The 27,687-nt window shown below is 35.5% G+C and overlaps 1 protein-coding gene across 3 annotated transcripts in view; it reads right to left on the reverse strand.

The window, feature by feature from the left end:
• AP1AR (adaptor related protein complex 1 associated regulatory protein) overlaps positions 1–27,687 on the reverse strand; it is a 66,540-nt gene that overhangs the window by 15,271 nt on the left and 23,582 nt on the right. For 2 of the 3 annotated variants that reach the window (XM_049885513.1, XM_049885510.1), the window contains exons 2-9: positions 19,474–19,522; positions 13,817–13,843; positions 9,653–9,678; positions 7,247–7,343; positions 6,008–6,106; positions 3,862–3,920; positions 3,134–3,207; positions 2,183–2,311 (exon numbers count right to left, since the gene is read on the reverse strand). In XM_049885513.1, the coding sequence (XP_049741470.1) occupies positions 2,183–2,311; positions 3,134–3,207; positions 3,862–3,920; positions 6,008–6,106; positions 7,247–7,343; positions 9,653–9,678; positions 13,817–13,843; positions 19,474–19,522 (560 nt within the window). The remainder of the gene's footprint in view (positions 1–2,182; positions 2,312–3,133; positions 3,208–3,861; positions 3,921–6,007; positions 6,107–7,246; positions 7,344–9,652; positions 9,679–13,816; positions 13,844–19,473; positions 19,523–27,687) is intronic. The other variant, XM_049885512.1, reaches the window with a different exon arrangement.

Below are 27,687 nucleotides of genomic sequence, written 5' to 3' on the forward strand. Positions count from 1 at the left end.
TAAGATGAAATTTCTGAAGAGCCAGAAATAAAACGGAAATGTTGGAGGACTCAATTGCTATTGGTTTTACATGGCCAAATCAGTGTATCTGCCAAGATCTCTCCCTAACCAGAGAATAACAATAACTATATTCATGATGATAACAACGTATACTTTTCTAGAACTTAGGAGGTTCCACTTACTGTTACAAGCACTTCACATATACTAACTGATTTAATCCTCAACAACTCTATGAAGTATAGTTCTATCATTATCCCCATTCCATAGTTGAAGAAACTGGGGCAGAAAGAGGAAGGTGATTTGCTCAAGGTCACATAGCTATGAAGTGATGTAGCAAGAATTTGAATCCATTCAGTCTGGGTCCAAAGTCTATGCTCTTATACTACTATGACTTTCTACTACGACAGAGTAGAGGCGTATGTATGGGAAACTGTTCTAGATCTAATTCTGCACAGAAAGAACTTGGTAAAGTGAAAGTGTCAAAAAACTTGGTAGGAAAAAATTGTCATTTTATTGGCAGAAGGAAGTGAGGAAAGGCAAAAATAATTTTTTTTTTTTTGAGTTAAGAAATGTAGAATGAACACTGGTAATAGAATTGAAATCTATTATTAGCAAAGGTATTATATGAGAGCGCCCTTAGATACATTAAATAATAATGTTTTCTGACCTTAAAAGAATCAGATCCTATAGTAAGAAAAGAATAGTCAAACCTGTATTATTGTTGTTTTTCACTCCAGAAAAATTCACCAAGACCCCACCCAGCAAAACAAATTATTGTCTTCTACTTCGACTAACTGAATAATTCTGTTAAGGATTTCAATAATGACCTAGAAAGTCAAGTTATCTGCAAATCTAATAGAATACAGTGTAGATGACAGAATCAGGAATTTAAAAAACCTGAAAAACTATATATCAAATAAACAAGATACTAAAATAATAAATTTAAAGCCTGATGATTGGGATCCAAATATACAGTAACATAAGTACAGGATTGGGGAAACAGTGTTGAGAAGAACACTTAAGAAAGGTAATGCAATCTTTGATAGTCATTCAAGTTATTTGTGTATCTGTTTCTCGATACAACGAATAGCTTGACTAAAGGATATCTAAGGTCCATTCCTTCTCAAAATTCTATGAAATATTTAATGCTTATTATTTTTCTTAAAGTTCTACATTCTATTATTGGTTCTTCCTTTTTAGTTTATTTATTTCTTGAAAATGAAAATTTGAGTCTTATTCAGTGAAATAGCTTTAAAAAAAATAATTTTAGTTAGGATTTTGAGTACTCACCGTGTGCCGCACCCTGTATTGGGTATTTTATATAAACACTTTATTTAAATCCTCACAACATTCATTCATTCATTTGCTCAAATATGTACTGAGTACCGACTAGGTGCTGGGCATTTTCAGGGCCTGAGTGTGCAATAGTAATTAATCATCCTTTAAAAACCAAACTAGTTGCCATCGAGTCAATTCTGACTCAGGGGGACCCCATGTCTGTAAGAGTACAACTGTGCTTCATAGGGTTTTTGATGAGTGGTTTTTGGAAGTAAATCACCAGGCCTTCCTTTCAAGGTGCCTCTGGGTAGACTCAACCACCAACATTTTGGTTAGCAGCGAACGCATTAAGTTTGCATGACTGAGGGATTCCAATCATGCTTTAAAGTAGGCTTATTATTCACTTTTTAGAGATGAAGAAACTGAGGCTTAGAGAAATTATGTAATCAACATAAAGTACTATAGCTAGAAGGATATACAAGATAAAATTCAAACTCATGTTTGTGTTATTTTTTGTTCTGCCAAAAAGGTTTTAAGAGTAGAATCATTAATTTACAGTGAACCAAAAGTTAATTAACTTTTGGCCTTAGATTACTCACAAAGGGACAGTAATTCTTCATAATCTATAGAGTATTATGGGCTGGATTACAAAATTTTCAAAATGAGAAATTAACATTTATTTTCTAAATCTTGAGAAACAGTAAGAATTAAGCAACTTCCTAAACAATTTATCAACAAATGATAATCATTAGTACAGTAAGAGTCTAACAATTTTTTTACACTGATTTTTCAAGGCCTTGTGTTCTTTTCAGTTCAGATTAAGTAAAATACCAATGTAGAAGAATTATATAAATTAGCACAGATTAAGTTAAGCTTTTTAGATATGTTGTGGATTATAAAATACCTTCTTCGTCTTCCCACTCTAGATCTAAGGAGGTGCTGTCATCATTTCCACTAGTTGACTTAGTTTTGGTCATTAAATCACAGCTGCTTTCAGTATTTGGTGTCAAAACTGTGGCATCGGATGAGAGTCCTAGAATATATACCAAATACAGTCGAATGTTGTCATCTGTATTCATTTACCACAACAGCCATTTATTTTGTAAAAACCGTCTCTTTCCAAATATTACAATTACTTTTAACTTCATAAGAAAACAATTATTATTGAAATTATTATGTTGATAAGTTTCTGTTAGGAACAGTACAAGGGCTGCTTTTTTTTGTTTGTTTTCTTCTTGTTATCTAAGTACAGCAAACATGCAAATTTAAATTAATTATAAATTTTCAGATATAATGAACTTTATATGTAGCATATTTTTAATAGAAAATTGTTAAGATGAGATGAAAAACAAGCGAAAAAGTAAAAAAATTATAAAACAAATGAAAAGCAGTCTATATCCTTAAAACGAACCACCACACCAATGCTTCCACTACTGGGAAATATAGCAGGTTTTGCCTTTTGAAACTTGGAGATAGGAAGACTTTAATTTTATAAACCAATTTGTAATAATTTAAATTATTTAGTAATAAAGATCACACTTATGTACTACTTCCTCCCTCCTTCCTTTTCTTTCTTTTTTTTTGGTGGGAGCGGTTAGTAAGGGAGATGTAGGGGCTGAGTAGGAATGGAAAAAGGAGTGCTTGACTCCTTATATGAATCTGCAGAAATTGCCTGAGATTTTTCTTTGCTCCAAATCCTTTTTAAAAAGGAAAGATGATACTCTCTATATAATTAAGGACTAGTTAATTGACCTATCTGGGCAATACGAAGAGCTGGACGTTCTTCTGTGGAAAGTTCTATCTGTCTAATGTGGAATAAACTTAAAATGCACAAAGAATACTTTAAAAGACTTACTACTACTTCGAAAAACTTCATACTGTGACTTTATATTTCTCAAACAGGATTCAAAGTCATCCTCTGGCCCTGAACTGTAATAAAAGTGAAATTATTTTATATACATATTTTATATATTCATAGCAGATGCAACATAAATCCATGCTTAAGTTAATACTGACATTTTGGCTTGAAGGTCTAGCTCATACAAATTCATAGTTACTGTACCATTAGAATAACCTAATAAAAATTGGTCTTAATTTGCTTAATGTCAGCATGAAAATGAAAATAATAAAATTTTGGTTAATCCTCAAGTCAAATCTCCAAAGCTCAGACATGAGTCCAACTTCACAATTTTCAATAATGAAGCACGAAGGAGCTTATTTGAATGAGTAGGTGATACTAGTGGAAATGTGATATTGAAATGTCTTTTTCGATATTATAAGAAAGCAGAAGGTCTAAGAAAAACACAAACGACTAATTGGCCTAAGGTATTCAATGTGGAAAACGTAACCACCCTTAAAAAAATACAATAAAGTAAATTTCAATAATGATTACTTTCTAACTTTAAGAAAGCAAATGCTCTCAGTGTTCTTAGAAGACAATGATTTTGAGAAGCAATATTTTTAGGAAAATACAAGTAAGCGTAAGAATGAATATGTAAACAAATACCCAAGGACGAAATGCGCTCTCTTTGGAAATAAAATTTTCTTTGATAAAGGGAAAAAGAGATATGTTTTACTATTTACCTTTGATATTCTCCATTGTTGGAAAGATGATATCGCTGTACAACCCTCTGCCTTTCTTGCTTTGGAAACAAAATACAATATAAAATCAATCCGTTGTAAAATTCTAAAGCCACTCATGCAATGTCAAAAAGTACTTTTTTCTAATCTCTAAAAATAAAAACTTAAGAGTTATTCTATTGAAGTCTTTTTTCTTAATGTCATCACTGTTCATACTTTCACATTCTTTTACACATGGTTAGCCTGTCCCTCAATTTATGAGTATATAAAACATAAGTGGTCATAGGGTTATAAAGTTATAAAAAAATAAATTTTAAACAGATATACTATTTTGGTGCCTGCAAGATTCTCATATACCCAAGAACTTTTGAATAACTGAAAGGATGGGGTAGGGGTGGGGGGCAGAACAGGAATAGTTAAAACAGTATTTGAAATTCTATCCTGGGTAAAATGAGCAGCAATAAACAGAAAAGAGAAGACCTGGCTCAAGTGGTTCAGAAATAATAAAAGCAAAGGACTTAGAAGGACTGTGAGAGGTGTGGCTCTGACAGTTATTAGTTGTGTGACCTGGTATGTCCTTTATCTTTTGTTTATTCAGCTGTAAATTACAAGTGGCTATAGTACTGCCCTGGCAAACTCATACGGTTATTGCGAAAACCAAACGGATTGGTGTGTGACTGTGTCAGTTTATGCTGTCTAGACGGTTATGTATTCCTATATTAAATAATTAGTCACAAAATGAAGAAACCCAGAGAGCCCTGAAAATCATCCAAATGAGTGCTGCTTATAGAATGCTTTTAGTCTTTAAAAGATGGACAACTGATGAATTTATTACAGTAAAAAGACTGGCCTATACTATAAACAAACAAAAATTATACTTTTTAGTTAAAGGTGAGAGTTAATTTTTAAACTTTTTCATTATTTAGAACTTACTTAAAAAAAAAAAAGATACTCTGCCATGTAATTCAGTGAATCTGCTGAAATACCTCTCCCCCTCAAAGAGAGAGAGGGTGAGATAGAAAGAAAAAGGATGCAGTTTACATAAAAATCATATAACAGTATGACAGACACAATTTTTCAGCTTCTCTTGTTAGGTTGTCGTTAGGTGCCTTGGAGTCAGTTCCAACTCATAGCAACTCTATATATAACAGAATGAAAGTCCATCTGGTCCTGTGCCATCCTCACAATCATTATGTTTGAGCCCACTGCTTCTCTAAGTTACAGTAATTATTATGTGACATAATCTTTGTACTATAGCAGTTAATACTACAGCAGTGACAGCAATTAACACTACAGTAGCAAGTCCACATAGACAAAATACGGAGGAAGATATTAACTAGAGGATACTGGCTAAGCACTGGCGTCAGACTGCTGGGTCTGAGGCTCTGGCTCTGACATCCATTAATTGTTGCTCCTTAGGCAAGTTACTTACAACATCTCTGTTCCTCAATGTCCTAATCTTTAAAATGGGGATTAAAAATACTATCTACCTCCTAGGCTTGTTGTGAAGATTAAATAAAGTACTCCATGTAAGCTACTTAAAACAGTTTCTAACACGTAGTCAGGGCTCCATAAATATGTTATTAACAACTGTTCAGCGTATGGTAATGACATGTTAGTACATGACATGATAAATACGGTAAATCTCCTGCCTTCCCTGATAATATGCCAAAGATTTTTTAAGACTCAAACTCTCAATAACACAAGAATAAAGATGAGGAATAAACAATATTCTACGGGGCAAAATTGCCCAGCTTATCCGAATCTATGAAGTACAAGAAATTCTACCACTTCAAGGATTAAAAAGAAAAGAAAAAAAAAAAACCTTACCAAGAATACATTAAAAAAATGCTTTGGGAATTATATTCAAGGACTAGTTTTGCCATGTTTTCTCCCTAAAAGCATATTTATTTCTCCAAAAGAACACTGGATTTTGGAAAACTAAAATTCATCTTTAGGGTAAAGAGAAACTAGCTTCTGCTAAAGGAAGGGATATTCAGGGTCAAGCATGTAAGTTGATGTTATATATATATATTCCATGTTAAACAAGAGGCCCTGGATTCTAGGAAAAGTAAGTTGCAACTAAGAGTTGTCAGAGAAAATAAGGAGAAAAGCAACCCTAGTGTACGCTGGGGTCTTTTCCCCTCACCTCCAAGAGCTTTCGCTGCTTTGCTGCCCTGGCTGCTTCACGCTGTGCAGCGTATAAAGCTTCTTCTTCTAGTCTTAACTTCTCTTCTTGTAAGGCTAACTGTACATGAACAAAACAATAAGGATTAACAAAAAGCAGAACCTGTCTAACTGCTCTACAAATAAAATGTTTCTAGCTAAAGAAAATAAATGAGTGAAAAAAAGAACTGATCTCTACAAAGCACAACAGAATTGAAATTTTAGTGATTGCCCGTGTTTCGAGTCTTCCTTTTACAAAGTAAATCAAGTAGCAAACATATTACAGAATTCTTTAGATGCTGAATTATGAAGTAGTTGCATCCAATTTGTATAAATACAGAGTTGTTTTGAATATGCAATAATTTTCAATCTCAATAATCATCCCAACACATATCATCCTGACTAGTTCAATGACTGGCTCTCCTAAATCCATGTTTTCCAAAACTAAGGCCAGTCATATCACTGTCTACCACAGTGAACTAAGCTTGCACAAAATTCATGTCTTGCAATCTAACTGGCACTGATGTACACATCTTCTCAATTTTATTACTAATAAGCTATTGAAAAATCACCTTCAAATTTCAGTTCTTGCCATTGATAATATGCAAAATACATGTCAAACCTAACTTAAAAATTAATTTCAATACAATTTTTTTTAGTCTAATACTAGCATCTGTTGTGTGGCTTCAGTTAATGTTTTTGAAATCACTATGTTTAAATGTATAATGGAATATGACTAATTGTATTTAGTTTAGTGAACAGAAAAACTACAATTACAGGTCATTTCTGTGCAAACATTAAAATAAATATAACACTTATGATTTCTAAAAGTACTTGGCTCACTTATTAGGAACAAAAAAATCCAAGACAAATAAAAACATTAAAAAACAAAACGAAACCTTATTGTGAAACAGTAATTTTGTTAAAAGTTGGTTTTTAACACAAAGGTATATGTTCTTGCCAGAGCTCCTACTAGAGAATTAAGAAATTACTTTTTAAAGAAGAAATTATCTTTATTTTTTGGCAGCATTTGATCTCTGAAAATGAAACCAAACTAAAAGTATAATTGAAATAATTTATTACTTTTCAATCATTGCTGATCTTTATATATCTAAATATAGGTCCAAGGACTGTTCATACATGATATAGTATTTAATAAGAACACTCCCCTCAACAGAGGCTTTAAGATAACTATATTTAAGCAATATAAAAGACGATTTACCTCTTTTTGAATTTTCATATCAAGATCTTTCTGTTTTTCGGCAATAGAGTCATAATGCCTTTCTCTTAGGTCAACAATTTCTTCCTCAGTAAGATGTCTAGACAGAAACAGGGAGTGGAGAGAAGAAATAAAAAAAAGCTTCTGATGAGTCAGAGGCCAAATAAAACACTCCTAAAAAAAAAAAAAAAAAATTTTTTTTTTAAAAGCCAGTGAAACTCTGAAATTTTGCTGTCAAAAATGTATTAAAGTAATTTGATACTATGACTTCAATTGTTAGAGCACAAAGCTTATTTTCTAACACCTGCTATATTCTAATAGGTAAGTTGAATAAGATGACATATTATCAGTTTTTTTTTTCTAAGAAATATGAACTTCATTTACTTTCATTCTCTTTCCATTTCGGCAGTCTAACCTATGGGCACATACCTTGGGCCTTACCATCACCCAGAATGTTCATCATAAAATACAAAAACTTCAGTATTCCGCACCCTGGTCTCAGTTCTCATACCATTTTGGGGCTTTTACCCGCTTACTCCCAATACCCTCCTATTCACCCTGATCAATGGCTCTGGGCTCTCTAGGCCCTTATCGTTCTCTTTTTCTCCCAGTCAGCCTATCCTGATCATCTCCTAGACTCTCTTCACTTACAACCATGTGGACACCATGGTGCATCTGAACTATTTTATCAACATATTCAACTTTCTTATACTCATCATTACACCCGTATTCATCCACTTCACTCACACCTTGATCTTGGATCATTTCCATGATTAGCCCTTTTTGCTGAGGGCTGCTAGAGTAAATAAATCTACCATTAATTTGGCCCTTAACCTGAAGCAATAATCCTTTTCCTTACATGTGGTCAACTCCATCTCATATCCTACCCTAACTACTTCAAAATCTTCACACGTTCAATTTCCCTATTCAAACTCTTTCTTCTTCTAAGACAATTTCACATTATTTTGAGAAATGGGAGCATCAACCATGAACTCTCTCAAATTCTTGCCGTATTTCCTCTACTCAAGAATGTCCTCCTTGTTCTTCCCTCTATCCTCTAAAGGGGTGGTGTTCCTTTGTTTGTTCAAGTTCACTTTCTACACCTATACTCTGGATTCATTCTCCATGATATCTCTCCCGCGTTCCATGCCAGAGAATTCTCTGGGGATTGCTCCATCAATTAGCACTTCTCTCTTATCTTCAATCTATTCCTTTTGTGTTCTTTTTCACATCTCTCCCACATGAAGGAAGGAGGAAAGGAAATAAAGAAAGAAGAAAGGAAAAAGAAAAAACCTTCTTTGACCTGTATCTACCTCTAGCTCCCTTTCTCCTTCCCATTTCAGTCAAAATTTATGAAATTAAATATATAACACCAACAGCACACCCAGTACTTGCTACATGCCATGTACCATTCTAAGTGCTTTAGGTATATTCACTAAGTTTAATCCTAACAACACTAAAACGTAGATATAGTGATCAAACATAAGAAATTAGACTATGAGAGATTATGAGTGTGCCCAAGTAAGTCATATAGTATTTGGCAAAATTAGAATTTGAACTCAGGTAGTCCAGCTTTTTACTCTTAACGACTACAATTCTTTTACTTTCATGTCCTTACCTCCCACTCCCTCATCAACTCAACTCACTGCAGTCTGCCTCGTTCCCATCACTCCTATCACCCAAATAACTCTAACAAAGATAACTGATGGCTTCCAATTTTAAGTACTTATTACCTCAGTTTCAGGAGACAATGTTGACCAATTTCTTCATCCCATCTGTCTGCTAGTCTAGCTCTACATTCTCCTTTGAATTCCTATGCTGTCATGGTTCTTGCTTTTGCCTAGTACTTCTTGGTTCCTTTCTGACTTCTCTTCCAGTGCCTGCCTATTCAATTCCTAGACTACTGCCTTCTCTCCATGTTCCACCACTGCAGGCATTCAAAATATGGGCCATTATATGAAAATATTTTAATAGACTTTAAAGAGGTTGTTTAAAAAAATTGTAGTATCAAGATTATAGTTACTACTGAAATATGTAAAAAAACTTTTGATTAGTAAAACAAGTTTTAGAATGTTCATAAGGAAGGAAAAGAAAGATAAGCTATAAACTTAAGAGGAATGTATTTATCAATATTAAATGTTTTTTTTTTTAATTAAAAAATGCAAAACAACAAGGTTTAATAGGGAAGCACATAGGTACTCAGGTACATCAAATTCCTTAAGGCTTAAAACAACCCTTTGAAATATTTATTATTTGCCTCAATTTTATTATATTAAGAATAAACAAAGGTTCTGAAATGCAAAATGTTCAATGCAGCAAAGCAAGCAAATGTCAGAGCCAGGACTCTTAAAAAGCTTCTTAGGGTTCACACAGAAGAAGAGTTTTTTTATTTTTTTAAAAAAGCCTTACCTATGACTGCTTCCTGGGCTTTCCCCCTGTACAAAAATTAATCAATCAATTAAAGAAATTTCAATTAGCTGAAATCTACTTAGGCAAACTAATAAAATTTCCATTTAATAATTAAAAAAAACATTTTCTGCTTATCTATTTTTATTATAGTAAAAAAATTCATTATTAAGTGTTGTAAACAAAAAGCTTTAAAATTTCACTATTTCTCAAAGGCAAATTTTAGTTTAATAGCTTAATTATATAGTAACCATTAGGGGGATATTTCTTAATATTTTCTAACAAATATTTACTATACACCAAATGACTTTCTGGGGTCAGAACGGTACCAGACAATATATTTTCTATGCCCTCATTATTTATTTGTTTTCTTTCACACATTTATGAAATTACCTATGGTTTTTCCTTCAAAGCAAGCTATTTTCAGGGTTTTCACATATTTGTTACACACTTAAACTGTTTACATCTGACAACAGAGTTAAAATATATGACTATGCAATATCCTGGTGGCATAGTGGTTAAGAGCTACAGCTGCTAAACAAAAGGCTGGCAGCTTGAATCCACCAGGCACTCATTAGAAACTCTATGGGGCAGTTGTATTCTGTCCCATAGTGTTGCTATGAGTCGGAATCAACTCAAAGGCAACGGGTTTGGTTTGGTTTTGGTTAATACCAGGAATAAAATTCCAAATGATCTAAATGAATTTAGAAAAATAGCAGAACATGGGATGACTCTCAACAAAACCAAATGCCAAATGTGCTATAAAAGGGGGGGGGGGGGAACCCTCAACCAACCAACCAAACAATAGCACCTTAGGAAAACAAATGGAAACACAAGTTCCTTTAAAAAGCATATGATGGTGGGATAAACTATACCTATACTGGAGGCTAAAAGAACTCTTTTCACTGAGCATTTCTCAGAAGTTTTAAAAAATGTTGTGTCCAGTGTTTGCTTAAACTTTCAAAAAAAAGACATGAAGGTCACAATGACTTTTGGGAAGAGAAGCTAAGTTCTATGAAACATTAAAATATTTGGGAGAAATTTAGATGAGAGAACAAAAGCCTAAGATAGTTTCCCAAATGTGTTCTACCAGATGATACTACCAAACCAAAATCCCACTGTCAACGAGTCGATTCTGACTCATAGCGACCCTATAGAACAAAGCAGAACTGCCCATAGGGTTTCCAAGGTTATAAATCTTTACGGAAGTAGATTGCCACATCTTTCTCTCTTGGAGATACTGGTGGGTTTGAATCACCAGACTTTTGGTTAGCAGCCGAGTGCTTTAACCACTACGCCACCAGGGCTTCTATCAGATGATAATAAATATGTATTATTATTTTTTAAAAGCATTTAAAGCCAAATTAATCTGAGAAATGCTGAGCAGAATAAGATGAAATAATTTGTTCTAACAGTTCTTAGAATCTTTAATATGCTAATCTACATTGTGATACCAGTATTCTGTACACACTCTGGGAAATGCTGGGCTAAAGAATATCTAAAAATTTCAAAGAAAAGGCTTGGTGTATTTCGTCTTTCCTTAGAAAACAAAAGTGACAAAAGTTCAGAGCTTACAGTGATATTCTAGTCTAACCCATTTTAGAGATGGGGAAAGTAGGCCCCAAGGAAGTTAAGTGATTTGCAAACTCATACAATTAGTTTGGTGATGAAGTTGGAAATTAGCACATATACTTTTTTTTTTTTTTTTACTAGGCTCTTTTAACTATACCACTGCATAAGAAATATACATATTTCATTGATGCTATGATGTACTTTTTTCCTCATATTTTAATAATTTTCTACTTGGGATGCATCTTAAAATGAAGTTTTAGATGAGATGAAATGCAAAAAATCAACATAAAAATAACTAATAAACTAGTAAAGAATAGCTAAAGCCAGAAATACACTGGAGAGTCAACATGTATGAATTCTGCCCATAGAAATCCATGAAAACTGTGGTTAAAGAATGTGTCTATGGAACGACATCTGTACTCATGGATTGGAAGACTTAATACTGTTAAGATGTCAAGACAAGCCAAAGTAATTGACAGGTTCAATGCAATTCCTATCAAAATTCTAACAGCCTTTTTTGCAGAAACAGAAAAGTTGATCCTTAAATTCATATGGAATTGCGAAGGACCTCAAATAGCCAAAATAATCTTGAAAAACAAGATTAAAATAGGAGGACTCACACTTCTGGGATTTCGAAAAGCACTACAAAGGTGCAGTAACTAAGACAGTGTAGTACTGGGATAAAGACAGACATACAGATCAATGGAATAAATTTGAGAGTCTAGAAATAAACCCATACATCTATGGCTAATTGATTTTTGACAAGGGTACTACCGTATTTTTATGCAAATAACATGTGCCTCCCACGTTTGTTTGCTGGTCACATCACCCTTACCCCCGTATTTTTATAAGTACACCATGCTACTCTTTTTTTTAACAGCAACATGTGAAAGAGGATTGGCATGGCGGTGCTTGTGAGGGTGCCTGGAGTGGGGGAAGGAGTGAACACCATACAAACACAGAAGGCACGTGTTATTTGCATAAAACTACAGAAAGTCCATTCAAGGGGGAAAGAATAATCTCTTCAACAAATGGTGCTGGGACAATTAGATCTCTACATGCTGAAGAATAAAACTGGACCCCAACCTTATACCATATACAAATGTTAATTCAAAATGGATCAGTGAACATAAAACTCTTAAAAGAAAATAGGGGCAAATCTTTAGAACCTTGTATTTGCCAATGGGTTTTCAAATAAAACACCAAAAGCATGAGCAATAACAACAACAACAAAAAGACAAGTTGGACTTCATCAAAACATTTGTGCAGCAAAGCACATTATCAAGAAAATGAAAAGATAACCTACAGAATAGAAGAAAATATTTGGAAATCATATATCTGATAAAGGTTTAACATCCAGTATATATAAAGAATTCCTACAACTCAACAACAAAAAGAAAAACAGCCCAAACAAAAAATGGGCATAGGACTTGAACAGACATTTCTCTAAAGATATACAAATGTCCAATAAGCATAAGAAAATATGTTCAATGTCATTAGTCATTACGGAAATGAAATGCAAATAAAAACCACAATGAGATACCACTTTGCCCCCATTAGGATGTCTATTATCAGAAAAACGAAAAAATAAGTTTTGGTGAGGATGTGGAAAAATGAGAACTCTCGTGTATTCCGGTGGGAATGTAAAATGGTGCAGCCACTATGGAAAAGTTTTGCAGTTCTTCAAAAAGCTAAACATAGAACTACTGTGACCCAGCAATTCTACTGCTGAGTATATCCAAAAGGCATGAAAGGAGACACTTGTACACCAGTGTTTACTAAAGCATCATGCAGAAAAGTCAAAAGGTGTGAATAACACAAGTGTCCATCAACAGACAAATGGTTTTAAAAAAAATGCTCTACAAGTACAATGTAAGATTATTCAGCTATAAAGAGAAATGAAGCTCTGATACATGCTATGGCATGGATGAACCTTGAAAACACTATGCTAAGTAAAATCAGATACAAAAAGACAAATATTGTATGATCCCACTTGTATGAAATATCTAGAATAGGCAAATATATAGGGACCAAAGTAGATTACTGGCTACCAGAGGATGGTGGCAGGGGAAATAGGGAGTTATTGATTAATGGGTACAGAGTTTCTGTTTGGGATAATGAAAAAAGTTTTAGAAATAGACAATGGTGATGGTTGCACAATATTGTGAATATAATTAATGCCACTGAATTGTATACTTAAAATGGCTAAGTGAAAAAAAAAAAAAATGGGTCTACTCCGGATTGTTGAGGTATTTTACCTACCTAAGAGGTCAGAAATTATCCCTTTGTGAAGTTTCCTGCGTTTTACAGAATGCTTAAAAGCCTGTTATGTACGCTTTATATATGTGGGTGTATATGTGTGTGTATATAATACAGTATTATATATATTACATAATAGAAAATTCTAAGTTTATTTGCTAATAAAATAAGAAAATGAAACACAATGGACTAAAGAGCAAAAACCAAAAATTAAAATTCTAATACAAAAAATTAAATAAAATAAAAATTCAAAAAGTATAATAAAGGCTGAGAACTAACAAGAAGACTAATGAGAACAAATGTGGGTTTTATACCACTATGGATGGAAATACTTACTTCATCACTTTCTACTAGATTCTCAAACTGAAAAAAACAAAAAAAGAAAGTAAGTGTTAGAAGGGATATTTGTCAAAGGCATAGCTCTCACAATAATTTATAAGTCACTTTTTCGACTTAAAAATAATATGCCTTTACATTTGTAAGATACTTAAGTCAAATGCCTCTTTATATATCAGCTCATTTCATATATTCAACAGTCCTACAAAATAGTCAAGACAAGTGTATATAATTATTATTTATGAATTCATATGAAAAATGAGAAGAATTATAGCAATTTTCTATATAAATCTTATACAAACTTATCACCTGATTTGAACATTTCATACCAGTGTTTTAAGCCCATGCTATCAAAATTTTCCACTTCACTTGGCTTCAGAACAAATATACAAATAAATAGGGATAATGAGATTTTGTTATTTTTAATTCAGCCTTGAAGGCCAACTCAAATTTATTAATAGCGGCTAGCTACCTGCATTCAATCTGTATGCTGTGCATATAATCTGAGAAGCTGGACTATATGAAGAAGAATGCAGCATTAGGGTTGGAGGAAGACTCATTAACAACTTGCAATATGTAGATGACACAACCTTGCTTGCTGAAAGCAAAGAGGACATGAAGCATTTACTGATGAAGATCAAAGACTACAGCCTTCAGTATGGATTGCACCTCAACATAAAAAACAACATAAAGACAACAAAAATCCTTACAACTGGACCAACATCATGATAAACAGAGAAAATACTGAAGTTGTCAAGGATTTCATTTTACTTGGATTCACAATCAACACCCATGGAAGCAGCAAGCAAGAAATCAAATGACATATCACATTGGGCAAATCTGCTTCAAAAGACCTCTTTAAAGTGTTAAAAAACAAAGATGTCACTTTGAGGACTAAGGTGTGCCTGACTCAACCCATGGTATTTTCAATCACTTCATATGCATGCAAAAGCTGGACAATGAATAAAGGAGGCCAAAGAAAAACTGATGCCTTTGGAGTTGTCGAAGAATGCTGAATATACCACGGACTGCCAGAAGAACTAACAAGTCTGTCTTGGAAGAAGTACAGCCAGAATGCTCCTTAGAAGTGAGGATGGCGAGACTTCCTCTCATGTACTTTGGACATGCTGACAGGAGGGACCAGTTCCTAGAGAAGGACATCATGCTTGGTAAAGTAGAGGGTCAGCAAAAAAAAGCAGAAGACCCTCAATGAATGGGATTGACACAGTGGCTGCAACAATGGGCTCAAACATAGCAATAATTGTGAGGATGGCACAGAACTGGGCGGTGTTTTGTTCTGTTTTACTTGGGGTCGCTGTGACTCAGAACTGACTTGATAGCACCTAATACCACCTTTTTTTTTAATACCACCTGCATTACTGTTTTAGAACAGATTCTGAGGCTGTATCTGGGCTTCAGGAAAGACTGTACTGACCCCTTAAACAGCAAGACAATTTGATACATATTCACCCTCCTTGATCTGGAGCAGCAGTTATCAGCCCTGGCTGAAGACAGGAATCACCTAAGGAGCTTTACAAACACAGATTCCTGGGCTCTACCCCCAAAGATTCTGACTTAGTCTTTTTTTAGATGCTCTCTCAAGGTGACTGAGAATCACTCAGAGGTAAGTCTGAGTTCTTCCTAATACATGATTGAGTTCCTCCTAACATGATCAAATAGATATTTTCTGTGCCTAACCAGAATTACAATAATAAAAACATACTTTCATGATACCAAAATGACCTTCTACAACAAAATATATTTAAACTTCCAAATAATATGAATCCAAGTAATGTAGATTATGAAAAAAATTACAAGTTTGTATTAAAATATGCATTAGGTACAAAAATGTTAACGATTAAATACCCTATTAATTCTGGAGAATAAATGCTTGTGTTTATTATTGTTGGAGCCCTGGTGGCGCAGTGGTTAAGAGTTACAGCTGCTATCCAAAAGGTCGGCAGGTCGAATCCACCAGCTGCTTCTTGGAAACCCTATGGGGCAGTGTTACTCTGCAAGGTCGCTATGAGTCAGAATTGACGGCAACGGGTTTGGTTTTCTTTCTTTCTTTTTTTTACTATTGTTAAAAACAAAAGCACATAGGATATGGGAAAAGATAAGATGTGTCCTCCTACTCCAATGACTCTTAATATTAGTTGTGATTTTAAAACTTAAATAAACAGACTCAATATAAAACCAAATAAACCAAACCTGTTGCCATCGAGTCGATTCCGACTGATAGTGACTTTATAGAACAGAGTAGAACTGCCCCATAGAGCTTCCAAGGAGCACCTGGTAGATTCAAACTGACGGCCTTTGGGTTAGCACTTACCACTATGTCACCAGGGCTTCCACACTCAATAAACGTGTGCCTAAACCAAAGGAAAAAAATACTAAAAAGACATTAGTGGGATGCCTCTATTAACTACTCTAGCACCATGATAGGTTATCTATCCTGGCAAAAGGCAATTCAATATACTATTTTAACAATACAGTCAGCTTAAAAAATGTTTTTTTGGATCACTCCCTTTTGTTTCCTTAATTCTTCCAAATCATTTATTGATTGTTGTTGACGTTAATATTATAGAGAAGCTGGCCATATAAAAACTAATTTCTGCTGCTAATATTCTATTTCTGGCCCTAGGTAATATATTTTTGCCTTCATAAGAACCATTAAAAACAAAAACCCAGTGCTGTCGAGTCAATTCCGACTCATAGCGACCTTATAGGACAGAGTAGAACTGCCCCATAGAGTTTCCAAGGAGCACCTGGCGGATTTGAACTGCCGACCTCTCGCATAGCAGCCGTAGCACTTAGGAGCTAAAATACATTCTTGCTGAAAATAACAGCTACTTGAATTTCCATTAAATATTACTCCTTAATTACTGTGACATAATATAGAGGCAAATTTATACATTTTAGAAAATTAATATTTCTAATGTTATGTTACATTAGAAATATTAATTTTCTAAAATGTTTAATGTTATGTTGCCATAATAAAGAACTAGATTTGAATGTTGCTTTGTTGTTGTTAGGTGCTGTCAAGTTGATTCCTACTCATAGCGACCCTATGTACAACAGAATGAAACACTACCCAGACCTGCACCATCTTCACAACTGTAGGTATGTTTGAGCCCACTGTTGCAGTCACTGTGTCAATCCATCTCATTGTAGGTCTTCCTCTCTGTTGCTGACCCTTTACTTTACCAAGTAATATGTCCTTCTCTGGGGACTGGTCCCTCCTGATAAGACATCCAAAATGCGTGTTGCTTTGGTGGTCCTTAAATAAATTATAGAAAAAAATCAGGGGTGGATCTTCCAATACGGAAGGTAAGCATGGTGCTTACCTTGCTCACCAGGTCATCTGTAATGAACAATATCACAAGTGTTTCACCACATCAAAGAAACTGTTCACTACAGGTTAGCAGGTAAACACAGGCTTACCGTCAGTCAAGGACTGTAAATTTGAAAAGAGGCTTTGATTCTGTAGGAAAGGTGCTATAGGGTTGGCAGAGAGACAGATGCTAGCTGTCCCTAAAAGCAAAATCTTTGATGTGGTTAAAAAAAAAAAATGTGTAATTGTTCCTTACGGTTGATCTGGTAAGTAAGGTAAGCACCATGCTTACCTTGCCTACTAGATAATCCGCCCCTGAACAAAGTAGAAATAAAATCTGGCGTTCATTTGTGCTGTTCATCAAATACTTGCAGTTCTCTCTTTCTTAGCACATGACGGGATTAATTAGATAAGAGATAATCTGTGGTTTACTTAATGTCATATTGTTGTCTTCTGCGACTAAGCATATTCCAACTCATGGTGACTCTATGTGTTACAGAGTGGAACTTCTCCACAGAATTTTCTGTAGATCTATTTATTCATTTTTATTAATATTTTATTGTAAGAGTTTACACAGCCAATTAGGTTCCCATTTAACAATTTCTACACAAATTATTCAGTGTTATTGGCTACATTTTTCACAATGTATCATCATTCTCATTCATTCCATTCTTGTACAATTTCCAGTACTCTAGTTTTCCTGCCCCCTTACCTTCTCATATTTGCTCTAGAGTAATTTTTGACCATTTGGTCTCATAAGATGATTTTTTAAAGAAGATCTTTACTCATGGGTGATATTCATTATTTTATGAGCCCATCTGTCATTTAACTGAAAGGTGTCCTTCTTGGCTGTAATCTTTATCGAAGCAGATCACCAAGCCTCTTTTTCCATGGTGCTGCTGGATGAGTTCGAACTGCCAACCTTTTGGTTATCAGCAGAATGCAAACTGTTTGAACCACCCAGGGACAACTTAATACCATAAAAAGAAAAATTACTCAAGAAACAGTGACTAGAAAGATACTAAGTAAGAGTTTCTCTCAATGTTTGTTCATCTATTCATTCCTAAGGAGCCCTGGAGGTACAGTGGTTAAGCATCCAGCTGTGAACCAAATGGTTGGTAGTTTGAACTCACCAGCAGCTCTGTGGGAGAAAAGACCTGGTGATCTTCTCCCATAAAGACTATAGCCTAGGAAACCCTATGGTGCAGTTCAACTCCATGCTATAGGTCACTATGAGTTGGAATCGACTCATCAACACATAATAGCAACAACACTCTTTCATGTAACTATTTACAGAATATCTACTAGATTGTAGTTGTGACCTCCAAATACAACGTCTTGCTAGAGACAGGAATGTAAACATATAATTTAATTATAGTGTGATCAATGCTATTATGTCAAATGACCTATGAAAGATATTACTATCAAATTACATTATAAAAATATCTGTATTTTAAATATAAAGAATCACTTGAAGGAAAGGAAAAAGTGTTTTATTGTTAATATTTTTTTTTTATTTAAAGGTCTAGAGGAAAACAAGGAATTCAAAAGGTTTAGAATATGTAAGAATCTAAAGAGATGACTTAAAATTACTCAAAATTACATATTATCTTCAATTTGTTTGTTGTACTGGCTTGTGATTTTCTTTTTCTTAAACTAATTCATGGCTCACATCTTCCTTATTTAATACAGAAGGCAGAAAAGTACAGTGTTCAAATTTTGGAGCCGGGTAGTTTTAGACTGGAATTTAGGTTTTGCTACTTACAGGTTGTGTAATAGAGCTAAATTTCTTCACCTAAACATCTAATTTCTTAACCATATAATGGCCTATTTCACTGTGTTGTAGTAAGAATTATATCCAAAGCCATCCATAAACTGTATGATGGCGTAGCTGAGAGTTGCTTAAAATCAACTCACTGCTTTGATTCTGTTACATGTCCCTGTTGAAACAGGTCCACCATCTATCTCTAGACATCACAGCCTTAATGAGACACTGTGACTGGTAAGACAGTATCCCCTCCCAGAGTTGTGTGTGAATGTGTGTGGGTGGGGGGATGGTAGAAACAACATTTAAGCAGAAATACCAAGTATATGAGAAGAATAAACCCAGAACAGGACCTTAAATTTCTGCAAACTACTTCTCTCTATCCACCTCTCTCCCCAGTGTCCCAATCCTTTCCTTCTTCACTAGCATCAATAATAACTGAAATACTAAAAATTCCATACTAAATTTAAGTCCAAATCCTTTCCCCTTAAAAAAAAAAAGTCCCTTCTACCCTCCGGAAGATTCTTTTAATCCAGTCAAATTCATGACTCTACTTACCTCTATAGTTAAGTGCTCACCTCTTGAGCATGTTCTAAAATACTTGGATCTGGAAAGAAAAACAAAGGAAAACATTAACTTTAAAAATCACAATTACCCCTAAAATAGAATTAACTTAGTGGCACATGGACACTTCCTCAAGAGTAACTTTGAATTCTCTAACATATGGCATCTTACCTTTATAAAAATGAACCACTAAATTTACTTAAGAATATAAGTAATCGGAGGCAGAGCCAAGATGGCGGGATAGACAGATGCTTCCTCTTTACAACGAAGGCCAAAAAAAAAAAACAAGTGAAACAAGTATATTTGTGAAGGAGCCCTGAGCTTCAAAGGAAAGCTTAGAAAACGAACTAAGGGGCAGGGGGAGGAAGAGGCTGTTCAGAGGAGTTACCGGACCCGAATCACAGGGAGCCTTCAGGCACAATTCCTGGAGTGGTGGCAGCGCCAGACTGGTACTAGTCTTTGGCCACAGTTTCCTCAGGAAGAAGCAGCCAGCCACACAGCCTACTCATAGCTCCGGAACCTGAGAAGAAGGGTGCTCTTGGCAAAAGCTAAGCACTTGCATATATTTTACCGTGCCCCCCAACCCCAAGCCGGCTTCAGCAGCTGAATTCCCTGGGCCTGAGATAGGCACTGTTGAGCACCTAGAGGCATCCTCCTAGCCTTGGAGAAGGAAAAAATTTGCAACTGGGGGAAAAGATAATTTGCTAGCTCCACTAACCAGGGGAACTCAGGACAGAAACAGCTCCTGTCCACCCATAAAACATCCATGGACCTCTGGCAACTTTCCCTTCTACATGGACCTGTGTGGGCCTATTTCAGGAGAATAGGCCCTTGTTGGCAGACTCCAACTGTTTCAGCTGTGCAGTGGAGAGGTGGGTGTTTGATGTTTGACATTGCTTTGCCTATTAAGTAAGGTCCTCACCTACCCACATCAGGGACCTAAGGACAGGTAGCTCCACTCAGGTCACACAGCCACCTGCGACAAGGGTCCAGAGATAACTGGTACCTCCCAGTCCTTACAACCAAAAACTTTGGGTGCCCATGGTCCGTCTACAAAACCCACCCACCTGCATACTCTAGGAAACAGGGACCCACTTTCCTCAGAGACACTCAGGGGTCGGTTCTCAGCCCCCTGCCTTGTTCAGAGCATAACCCCCTGCTGCAATCAGATACTGGTATATACGCCGATCACCTCTGCCCCTCTAAGACTGTAGGACAGAGCCTGTACTACACACTTGATGATCAGCTACCTGGAAACCTGAGCTGAATTCATATGAGAAAGCTGAATGGACTCCTAGACTGATATACTGGATAACAGCTCTAGCCATCTGGGGACAGGATGTCAGAGCTCCAAAGGCAAAAATAATCAAGCTAGCTCACTCAAGCAACCCATAGGGGTATACCAAAACAAAACAAACCAAGAAGCTACAACACAGTAAGCAAGCATAAACTAATATGATAACTTATAGATGGCTTGGAGACAACAGTCAACATCAAGTCACATAAAGAAGCAGACCATGATCACCTCAACAGGCTCTCAAAACAAAGAATCCAGGGATCTTCTAAATGAAAGTGTGTTCCTGGAATTACCAGAGCCAGAACACGAAAGTTTAATATACAGAACCCTTCAAGACATCAGGAAGGGAATGAGGCAATACGCAGAACAAGCCAAGGAATACACAGATAAAGCAACTGAAGAAATTAGAAAGATTATTCAGGAACATAATGAAAAGTTTAATAGGCTGGAAAAATCCATAGACAGACAGCAATCAGAAATTCAGAAGATTAACAATAAAATGACAGAAGTAGACAACTCATTAGAAAGTCAGAAGAGCAGAATTGAGCAAGTAGAAGCTAGAATTTCTGAACTTGAAGATAAATCACTTGGCACTAATATATTTGAAGAAAAATCAGATAAAAGAATTAAGAAAAGCGAAGAAACCTTAAGAATCATGTGGGACTTTATCAAGAGAAATGACCTATGAGTGATTGTAATACCAGGACAGGGAGAGATAACAGAGAATACAGAGAGAATTGTTGAGGATTTGTTGGCAGAAAACTTCCCTGATATCGTGAAAGATGAGAGGATATCTATCCAAGATGCTCATCGAACTCCACATAAGGTAGATCTTAAAAGAAAGTCACCAAGACATAATCAAACTTGCCAAAACCAAAGATAAAGAAAGAATTATAAGAGCAGTGAGGGATAAACGAAAAGTCACCTACAAAGGAGAGCCAAAAAGAATAAGCTCGGACTACTCGGCAGAAACCATGCAGGCAACAAGGCAATGGGATGATATATTTAAAAAACTAAAGGAAAAAACTGCCTGCAAAGAATCATATATCCAGCAAAACTGTCTCTTAAATACGAAGGTGAAATTAAGACATTTCCAGATAAACACAAGTTTAGGGAATTTGCAAAACCTAAACCAAAACTACAAGAAACACTAAAGGGAGTTCTTTGGTTAGAAAATCAATACTATTAGGTATCAACCCAAGACTAGGACACTGGGCAGAGCAACCAGAAGTCAACCCAGACAGGGAATCCAAAACAGAAAGCAAGATTTAAAAAAAAAAAGAAAAACAGCTCAAAACAGGGTAACAGTGATGTTATTATATAAAAGAAGACAACATTAAAATAATAAAGAGCGACTAAGAAATATATTCAAACACCTTCCATATGGAGAGGAAGATACAGCAATACAAAGCAATAAAAGTTCGGTTTAAATTTAGAAAACTAGGGATAAATAATAAGGTAACCATAAAGGAGACAAACTATCCTACTCATCAAAATAAAATACAAGAAAAAAATAGAGACTCAGCAGAAACAAAATCAGCAACAACAAATACGAGGAAAGGACAATATATAAAGGTAATCTACTCAGCACATAAAATTAAGTGAGAAAAAGAAACTGTCAACAACACACAAAAAAAGATATCAAAATGATAGCAGTAAATTCACACCTATACAATATTATGCTGAATGTAAATGGACTAAATGCACCAATAAAGAGACAGAGAATGGCTGAATGGATTAAAAAACAAGATCTGCCTATATGCTGCATACGAGAGACATACCTTAGACTTAGAAACATAAACTAAAATCCAGAGGATGGAAAAAAAATATATCAAGCAAACAACAATCAAAAAAGACCAGGAGTAGCAATATTAATTTCTGATAAAATACACTTTAAAGTTAAACCCATCATAAAGGATAAGGAGGACACTACATAATGATTAAAAGGACAATTCACCAAGAAGATATAACCATATTAAATATTTATGCACCCAATGATAGGGCTGCAAGATATATAAAACAAACTTCATCAGCGTTGAAAAGTGAGACAGACAGCTCCACAATAACAGTAGGAGACTTCAACACACCACCTTCGGTGAAGGACAGGATATCCAGAAAGAAGCTCAAAAAAGACAAGGAAGATCTAAATGCCACAATAACCAACTTGGCCTCATAGACATATACAGAACACTCCACCCAACAGCAACCAAGTATACTTTCTTTTCTAGTGCACATGGAACTTTCTCTAGAATAGACCACATATTGGGTCATAAAGCAAGCCTTAGCAGAATCCAAAACACTGAAATATTACAAAGCATCTTCTCTGACCATAAGGCAGTAAAAGTGGAAATCAATAACAGGAAAAGCAGGGAAAAGAAATCAAACACTTGGAAACTGAACAATACCCTGCTCAAAATAGACTGGATTATAGAAGACATTAAGGATGGAATATAGAAATTCGGAGAATCCAATGAGAATGAAAACACTTCCTATCAGAACCTTTGGGACACAGCAAAAGCAGTGCTCAGAGGCCAGTTTATATCAATAAATGCACACATCCAAAAAGAAGAAAGGGCCAAAATTAAAGAATTATCCCTACAACTTGAACAATTAGAAAGAGGGCAACAAAAGAAACCCACAGGCACCAGAAGAAAGCAAATAATAAAAATTAGAGCAGAACTAAATGAAATAGAAAACAGAAAAACAATTGAAAGAATTAACAAGACCAAAAGCTGGTTTTTTGAAAAAATCAACAAAATTAATAAAACACTGGCCAAACTGACAAAAGAGAAACAGGAGAGGAAGCAAATAACCCGAATAAGAAATGAGATGGGCGATATTACAACAGACCCAAATGAAATTAAAAGAATCATACCAGGTAAGTATGAAAAATTGTACTCTAACAAATTTGAAAACCGAGGCGAAATGGATGAATTCCTAGAAACACACTACCTACCTAAACTAACACAAACAGAGTTAGAACAACTAAATAGACCCATAACAAAAGAAAAGATTGAAAAGGTAATCAAAAAACTCCCAACCAAAAAAAAGCCCTGGTCCGGATGGCTTCACTGCAGAGTTCTACCAAACTTTCAGAGAAGAGTTAACACCACTACTACTAAAGGTATTTCAGAGCATAGAAAAGGAGGGAACACTACCAAACTCATTCTATGAAGCTACTATATCCCTGACACCAAAACCAGGTAAAGACACCACAAGAAAAGAAAATTATAGACCTATATCCCTCATGAATGTAGATGCAAAAATTCTAAACAAAATTCTAGCCAACAGAATTCAATAACATATCAAAAAAATAATTCACCATGACCAAGTGGGATTCCTACCAGGTATGCAGGGATGGTTCAAGATTAGAAAAACAATTACTGTAATCCACCACATAAATAAAACAAAAGACAAGAATCACATGATTTTATCAATTGATGCAGAAAAGGCATTTGACAAAGTTCAACACTCATTCATGATAAAAACTCTCAGCAAAATAGGAATAGAAGGAGAATTCCTCAACATAGTAAAGGGCATTTATACAAAGCCAAAAGCCAACATCACCCTAAATGGAGAGAGCCTGAAAGCATTCATTCCCATTGAGATCACGAACCAGACAAGGATACCCTTTATCACCACTCTTATTCAACATTGTGCTGGAGGTCCTAGCCAGAGCAATTAGGTTAGATAAAGAAATAAGAGGCAGCCAGATTGGCAAGGAAGAAGTAAAAGTATCTCTATTTGCAGATAACATGATCTTACACACAGAAAACCCTAAGGAATCCTCAAGAAAACTACAGAAAGTAAGAGTTCAGCAGAGTATCAGGATACAAGACAAACATACAAAAATCAGTTGGATTCCTCTACATTAACAAAAAGAACATCAAAGAGGAAATCACCAAATCAATGCCATTTACAGTAGCCCCCAGTTAGACAAAATACTTAGGAATAAATCTTACCACAGATGTAAGAGACTTATATAAAGAAAACTACAGTGCACTTCTGCAAGAAACCAAAAGGGACATACATAAGTGGAAAAACATACCTTGCTCATGGATAAGAAGACTTAACATTATAAAAATGTCTATTCTACCAAAAGCAATCTATACATTTAAGGCAATTCTGATCCAAATCCCACTCACATTCTTTAATGAGATGGAGAAACAAATCACCAACTTTATATGAAAGGGAAAGAGGCCCCGGATAAATAAGGCATTACTAAAAAAGAAGAACAAAGTGGGAGGCTTTACTTTACCTGACTTTAGAACCTATTATACCGCCACAGTAGTCAAAACAGCCTGGTACAGGTACAACGGATACATAGACCAATGGAACAGAATTGAGAATCCAGACATAAATCCATCCACATATGAGCAGTTGATATCTGACAAAGGCCCCAAAACAGTTAAATGGGGAAAAGACAGTCTTTTTAACAAATGGTGCTGGCATAGCTGGATATCTATCTGCAAAAAAAATGAAACAAGACCCATACCTCACTCCATGCACAAAAGCGAGCTCAAAATGGATCAAAGGCCTAAATATAATATCTAAAACAATAAAGTTCATGGAAGAAAAAACAGGGACAACGTTAGAAGCCCTAATACATGGCACAAACAGTATACAAAACATTATAAAGAATGCAGAAGAAAAACTAGATAACTGGGAGCTCCTAAAAATCAAACACCTATGTTCATCCAAAGACTTCACCAAAAGAGTAAAAAGACTACCTACAGACTGGGAAAAAGTTCTTAGCTATGACATTTCCGATCAGCGCCTGATCTCTAAAATCTACATGATACTGCAAAAACTCAACTACAAAAAGACAAATAACCCCACTTAAAAAGTGGGCAAAAGATATGAACAGATACTTCACTAAAGAAGGCATTCAGGTAGCCAACACATACATGAGGAAATGTTCACGATCATTAGCCATTAGAGAAATGTAGATCACAACTACAATGAGATTCCATCTCACTCCAACAAGGCTGGCATTAATCCAAAAAACACAAAATAATCAATGTTGGAGAGGCTGTGGAGAGATTGGAACACTTACACACTGCTGTTGGGAATGTCAAATGGTACAACCACTTTGGAAATTGATTTGGTGCTGCCTTAAAAAGCTAAAAAAAAAAAAAAAAAGCTAGAAATAGAACTACCATCTGATCCAGCAATCCCACTCCTCGGAATATATCCTAGAGAAATAAGAGCCTTTACACGAACAGATATATGCACACCCATGTTTATTGCAGCACTGTTTACAATAGAAAAAGATGGAAGCAACCAAGGTGCCCATCAACGGATGAATGGATAAATAAATTATGGTATATTCACACAATGGAATACTACGCATCGGGAAAGAACAGAGAGGAATCTGTGAAACATTTCATAACATGGAGGAACCTGGAAGGCATTATGCTGAGCGTAATTAGTCAGTTGCAAAAGGACAAATATTGTATAAGACCACTATTATAAGAACTTGAGAAACAGTTTAAACTGAGAAGAAAACATTCTTTTGTGGTTAGGAGGATGGGAGGGAGGGAGGATGGGAGAGGTGTATTCACTAATTAGATAGTAGATAAGAACTACTTTAGGTGAAGGGAAAGACAACAAACAATACAGGGGAGCTCAGCACAACTGGACTAAACCAAAAGCAAAGAAGTTTCCTGAATAAACTGAATGCTTCGAAGGCCAGCGTAGCAGGGGCAGGGCCAGGGGTTTGGGGACCATGGTTTCAGGGGACATCTAAGTCAACTGGCATAATAAAATCTATTAAGAAAACATTGTGCATCCCACTTTGAGTGGTGTCTGGGGTCTTAAATGCTAGCAAGCAGCCATCTAAGATGCATCAATTGGTCTCAGCCCACCTGGATCAAAGGAGAATGAAGAACTCCAAGGACAGAAGGTAATTATGAGGCCAACAGACAGAAAGGGACAGATGAACCAGAGACTACATCACCCTGAGACCAGAAGAACTAGATGGTGCCTGGCCACAACCAATGACTGCCCAGACAGGAAACATAACAGAGAACCCCTGAGGGAGCAGCAGAGCAGTGGGATGCAGACCCCAAATTCTCATAAAAAGACCAGACTTAATGGTCTGACTGAGACTAGAAAGACCCCAGTAGTCATGACCCCTAGACCTTCTGTTGGCCCAGGACAGGAACCATTCCCATAGCCAACTCTTTAGACAGGGATTGGACTGGACAATGGGTTGGAGAGGGATGCTGGTGAGGAGTGAGCTTCTTGGATCAGGTGTACGCTTGAGACTACGTTGGCATCTACTGTCTGGACGGGAGATGAGAGGGCAGAAGGGGTTAGAAGCTGACAAAATGGACACGAAAAGAGAGAGTGGAGGGAGAAAGTGGGCTGTCTCCTTAGGGGGAGAGTAATTGGGAGTATGTAGCAAGGTCTATATAAGTTTTTGTGTGAGAAGCTGACTTGATTTGTAAACTTTCACTTAAAGCACAATAAAAAAAAAAAAAGAATATAAATAATCCAGATTTTTAAACTTAGAGTTATGAGTTTAAAATAGAGTTTAGTTAACCAATATTTCTTTCTATTGGTATTAAACCAGAAAACAAAAACAGAAACAAACCCACTGCCATCGAGTTGATTCTGACTCATTGTGACCCTATAGGACAGAGTAGAATTGCCCTATTCAGTTTCCAAGGAGTGGCTGGTGGATTTGAACTGCCGACCTTTTGATTAGCAGTGGAGCACTTATCCACTGTGAAAATATACACTAAACCTATACCAAATTAATTTGCTGTATTTGCTACATAGAACAGAATACAATTAAACTTTAAAATTATCTCATTCTTTTTTTTTTTTTTTAATTGTGGTTTAGGTGAAAGTTTATAGCTCAAGTTAATTTCTCATACAAAAATGTATACATATATTGTTATGTG

Source organism: Elephas maximus, chromosome 5, assembly GCF_024166365.1.
Source record: "Elephas maximus indicus isolate mEleMax1 chromosome 5, mEleMax1 primary haplotype, whole genome shotgun sequence".
NCBI lineage: Eukaryota > Metazoa > Chordata > Mammalia > Proboscidea > Elephantidae > Elephas > Elephas maximus.